Below are 5520 nucleotides of genomic sequence, written 5' to 3' on the forward strand. Positions count from 1 at the left end.
TCTCTGCTCTCAGCTAGTACTAATGAAAACTAACTTGGCTTTCTTTGGATTTGAATTCTTCTGGTTTGTCAATACTAGGAGCATAAGCAGGGATTAGTTTTCTTGAACTCTGGGTGAACTACTGGCACGGGACCAGATGGTAGATACAAATTGTATTTCTGTGGAATTTTCAATTATAGATGAGTGTAAAGGGGTATTATCCTTATCTCATAGTAATTATATCCCTGGGTGATGCTAACTTTGACACCGGATTAATGATTTAAAAGAGTAAATTCTTGCAATATGACTGGCAGTAAGTCTAGCTGTTTTACATTCAGCTGCAAGAAATATTCTTGAAATATGTGAATTATTGTACTGCCATTCCTACATAAATTGAAATAACTTATACATTATATTTTAGAATGTGTGGCATAAGAGTTCAACATGAATGTAATGTTGATATCATGACAAAACTTTTCACCTGTACTCCGAATTATTTATCATGAAATTGTTTCTGGAAATTTTCCAAAGAATTGTGTCACTCATTGACAGATGAATAGCAGTTTATTGAGAAGCAGTATAAGGTAACAGATTAATACACTGCGAGGACATAATACGCATTAAGCTGCTGAAGAGAAATATACAGCATAAAGTAGAGCAACAAAGCAGATATTTAAAAGTGGCAACATAGTACTACGGTAATAGCATTTTGTCACATGTTGTTGTTGCATTTAGCATATCTGTTGTCACTTCAGCAGTGATGACCATGACTGGAATGGTGGTTGCTTTTGTGAACATGACCATGGCTTCTTCCAATGCTTGAGCTGACTCCTCCTTTAAGATGATGATGATGATGTCCACCTTGGGACATTCCTCCTGAGTGGTGTTTCCCTCCAGTGCTAGCGTGCAGGACAGCTAAGCGAAACAGAAGTTTGTTAGCATATAATAGTGACAACTTTCTGCAAAACACCTTAAAATAATTATTTGCATTATAAAAATAAATATTCGATTGTTCCACTTACATATGTTCACAGAGCCATCTGAAGCCAATCTGAAAAAAAATATATTATTAGTATTTAGCATGCAATATTTTTCTATATTTTTTATGATAGTATAATATTGCTATATGTTATATGTTATTGAATTGTTAAATTGTAAAATGTTATAGTACATCTACTACATTCACCTGCATTCTTCACCCTCCAGCATCTTCTTATAAGTTGCAATCTCAATATCCAGAGCCAGTTTGACATTCATCAGTTCCTGGTAATCTCGCAGTTGGCGAGCCATGTCCTGCTTGGCCTTCTGTAGAGCAGCCTCCAGCTCAGCCAGTTTATTCTTGGCATCCCGGACAGCAGCTTCTCCACGTTCCTCAGCCTCATCTATAGCAGCTTCTAGGGCAGCCCTCTGGGTAAATAGCAAACATTTTTGTTTACGATAAAGGTGGCCAATCTTGTTTTTCAAGTTTGTCTGTACTTAATGAATGATGATTAGTTTAGCTGCACATTAAGGGAGATTAATATAGAACACTTACAGCATCTCCACCATTTGCAGAATTCCGCACTAGTAGACATCCTATTAGGTTTTGCATCTCTGACTAATGTGCAGTACTTCATTTTTTCGAGATCGGTGACCAAAAAATAGCCATGAGACCTCTGGACGAAAAACCCATTTAGTATGTATGTACCTAACTACATTTACTTTTTACCTGAGATTTAGCACACTCAATCTCTCCTTTAAGTCTCTGAACTGCTCTGTTAAGTTCAGCGATCTCATTTCTGCTGTTCTGCAGATCATTCTCATTCCTTCCAGTTGCCATGCGGAGATCTTCAAACTGTAATTGAAAGATGAATAAAATGTAGTTTAAACTTTATCTGCTTTTGATTTGCGCTGGCATGTATTTTATATTCTCTACAGTATCGTCCTGTGTGCCAGACTCAACCTTGACTGTTCAAGGGTTACAGTCAAGGGTCAGTCTGACATATAATATAATATATAATTTTTCTGATTTTATCTATACCACAAACATGACTGAGTACATGGTAATAATAACAAATATTTATTTTCTCTTGGCTTGTTTTTGAACATATAATTTCCAGGGTGATAAGATGTTTTTTTTTATGTTTTGCACAACCAGGTGCCAGCCTCAGATAGCTGATCAACTCTTTTTTATTTCACCTTTTTATAGGAAATTTTGAAACGTTACCTCACACACATCTTGTTCCCCTTGCGTAAGTTATGGGGTCCCTCTCACAGGAACCCCTGCTCTGTAGGGTTGTGCATGATTTTATCAGGTCCCTATAACAGAAGGCCTGATGCGCGAATAAACCACAAGTCTCCTGGCCATGTAATCATGTCCGTTCAGACTGATGATATTCCAAATCTCACCACCAAAAATAACTAATTTGGTATTTGGCCTAAAGTGGTTAACTGACAAAATTAGGACAAGTAGCCAGCAGAGGGCTCAATCTTGCAGCGCATTCCTGCAGCTGGCACTTAGTTGAGGGTAGCCAAAATATAGACCCCAACAGTGCATAGATGAGGGTACCAGGGGGAAAAAGCCTTTATAATTGCGGTAAGAGGGAACTGATGGTTGGTGGGTAACTAATATCTACTATAGTGGTGGAAATAGTCTTTTAGTATGCACTCTTCTTCCCACACACCTATTAATTTCCATGGAATGGGGTTGCAAGTATTTTCATAACTCCATGTGTGTTTGACTCACCCTTGACTGGTACATGGCCTCAGCTTCAGCTCTGCTCCTGTTAGCAATGTCCTCATATTGAGCACGGACCTCGTTAATGATGCTGTTCAGGTCCAGGTCTCGGCCGTTATCCATGGACACAACCACCGAGGTATCTGAGATCTGAGACTGGAGCTGATTGATCTCCTGCATAGTAAAGAAATATCCATATATTGGCTTTCTGTTGATGCTGAGTAAATTAAATGAAATAAACTAAGTAATTAACTATACTATAATGTAACTATGTGACTATAACAAAATGACTTTTACCGCATCATACAGAGTCCTCAGGAAATTGATCTCATCAGTGAGGGAGCTGGCCTTTGCTTGCAGCTCGGCCTTGTTCATAAAAGCAGCATCAACATCCTACAATAAGAAGGAAGGTAGAATGCTCATGTCTTATTAATTTATATTGTTACTTAGTAAGTGCCATTCCAGATGCTGATACTGTACATACCCTCTTTAGTAAGACAAACTCATTCTCTGCCGCTGTGCGTCGGTTCATTTCTTCTTCATATCTGCGAGTCACAACCAAAGCATATCAAAGTAAACCATCACCAAATCATGTCACAATTATTTAGTTAGTAATCTAGTTAGTTAGATATGACATATATTAGTTGAGTCACAATATTTGTGGATTGCTGGCCCATTTATTACAGCAGTACACTGAATACCCACCATTTATAAGACCGAGTGTGGCTGACAAAGCATCAAAGAGGATAACTAAGTAAGAGGAATGAAAATACTGCTGCTTCTGCCTATTATTGAAGCTTCACTGTGGTAAGCATTTTTATTAAATGCAAGGACATTTTCTCCCCTAAATCTACTTAAATAGATGCTTAAATGTCTTCATGTTAGAGATGCTTACTCTATTACTTTTGGAATTCAGCTAAATAGACATACTTTTGCCTTGCAATTTACTCATGTTAACCATACATATCTTACTTTCTATTAAATTCTTCCATTGTCTCCTCTGTACTATTCCTTTCTGCTTCTAGACGAGCGCTCTCACATTCCAGGTTTTCCAGCTGTCTCCTGAGGTTGCTGATAAAAGCTTCATAGAGAGGTTCAATCTCACATCTGGCTGTTTTCTGGTCTTGTAGAAGAGCCCACTTGGTCTCCAGCATCTTGTTCTGTTGTTCCAGAAATCTCACCTACAGATACAAGGTAAAGTTATGATATAGTGCAGCACAACCAGGTACAGGTACTGTTAATTGGCTGCCATGGGATACTGAAAATTTGCATCTGTGAGCAATGTTAGTAAATAACTCACATTGTGCTCAAATATCTAGCTCAGAAACTTTTGGCGTTTATATGTTATGTAGTACATGTACATGACTGAAGTTGTCTTATCATACATTCATTAGAATTCACCACAACCGACGTGCCACTAAAGAGGGGATTGAACGTCCCAAGTAAATTCAAATTGTATCTATTTATTTTGGCTCATTGACTTTTAACTTTTGTTGAACCAATCTTGAAATAATCAAAATTTAATTTTGGTTCGAGAACAATGTATTTTATAACTGCTAATATTTTAACTCAAATTCAATGTTCAAAGTCAAAGTTCAAGTTGGCAGTCTGTAGTGAACAGTCTTTGATACAGCCAATTTATGAACAAATGATTCTGAAACCAACTATATGATTATAACTTCTGTTGTTTTTCATAATGCATTAAAAATTTGAGACCATAATCGAATAACAGCAGAGTATGTGAGACTAATATTGATAGGTTTAAAGGGGCACTTTTAATGTTTTTAATAAACCCTATCTAAAAATCTTTGTAGGAGCTTAGGCTCTACTAAACATAATAGCTGAAGTTTCAACACATAGGCATATACATTCCTGCAACTATAAGTCAGTAACATTTTTACAGTTTCATCCCAAACTTGCTTCTCCTCTAACAAAATACAAATTGTTTGTTATAGTCAAAGTACATTTATATATCATTTTTATTTTATTGTAACTCTGTTATTGTTAAGAGCCATTCAGACTATATGAGGCATAAAAATGTCACCTTGTCAATGAAAGAGGCAAACTTGTTGTTGAGACCTTTGATCTGATTCTTCTCATCAGTCCTCACTCTCTGGATGTTGGGGTCAACCTCCAAGTTGAGAGGTGCCAGGAGACCCTGGTTCACAGTAACAGAGGTGATTCCTCCAGAACAAGAAGATCTCCCATAACTACCAGTGCCAAAGCCAGATCCGTGTCCACTTTTTCCTAAATGAAAACTTCCATGTGAAATCTTATGTCCTTTTGATCCAATATTGTGGGCACTAGAACTGGTAAAGCAATGCTGAGCCTTGTGACCATGTCCTGCATGTTTAGAAGAGTGTGAGAAGATGCTGTGTGAGCTGGAATGTTTAGGTAAAGCAACATAACAGGAGTTGAAGTGCTTGTGTCCAGAAGAGGAGAGGATGGAGTGATGAGACATGATGGTTCTTCTTACAGAGATGATCTACAGAGGATGTAAATTAGAGGAGACTCCAGTCAGCTGTTTCCCTGTAGAGCTATTACCTGTTGCTTTTATACTTGGAATAGGATGTTAACAATCAAATAAAATTACTATGACCTCATGAGTTTTGTTTGGTAGAATCATCTACTTGAGTTTATAGAAGGCAAACTAGCAACACGCCTGCATTATCAAAGCAATAATGCATATATTATTGGATGCTGTTAGAGAAATTAATCATTTTCTTTACTTGTTCCAGCCACAGGGTACACCAAGGAAAAAAATCTAGCATTGTAAAACCTCCATAAAATGACACAGGGAAAAAAAACCTTATCTTTCAAAAAAA

At 37.2% G+C, this 5520-nt stretch overlaps 1 protein-coding gene across 1 annotated transcript; it reads right to left on the reverse strand.

Moving 5' to 3' along the window:
* Nucleotides 1-1161: 1161 nt before the first annotated feature.
* On the reverse strand, nt 1162-5156 carry LOC142140128 (keratin, type II cytoskeletal cochleal-like). Its single transcript, XM_075197985.1, has 7 exons — nt 4740-5156; nt 3668-3876; nt 3180-3240; nt 2993-3088; nt 2705-2869; nt 1688-1813; nt 1162-1386 (listed from the first exon to the last, which is right to left on the reverse strand). The coding sequence occupies exons 1-7, from the start codon at nt 5154-5156 to the stop codon at nt 1162-1164; spliced, it is 1299 nt and encodes a 432-aa protein (XP_075054086.1).
* Between the last annotated feature and the right edge of the window lie 364 nt (nt 5157-5520).

This window comes from Mixophyes fleayi, chromosome 2 (genome assembly GCF_038048845.1).
Source record: "Mixophyes fleayi isolate aMixFle1 chromosome 2, aMixFle1.hap1, whole genome shotgun sequence".
NCBI classification, from domain to species: Eukaryota; Metazoa; Chordata; class Amphibia; order Anura; family Limnodynastidae; genus Mixophyes; species Mixophyes fleayi.

Coding starts and splice junctions, on each gene's coding strand:
- LOC142140128 (XM_075197985.1), bottom strand. CDS start 5,156: ATGTCTCATCACTCCATCCTCTCCTCTTCTGGACACAAGCACTTCAAC. Junction 3,877..4,739: donor TTGCCTCTTTCATTGACAAG/GTGACATTTTTA, acceptor TTGTATCTGTAG/GTGAGATTTCTGGAACAACA. Junction 1,814..2,704: donor AGGCCATGTACCAGTCAAGG/GTGAGTCAAACA, acceptor TTTCAATTACAG/TTTGAAGATCTCCGCATGGC.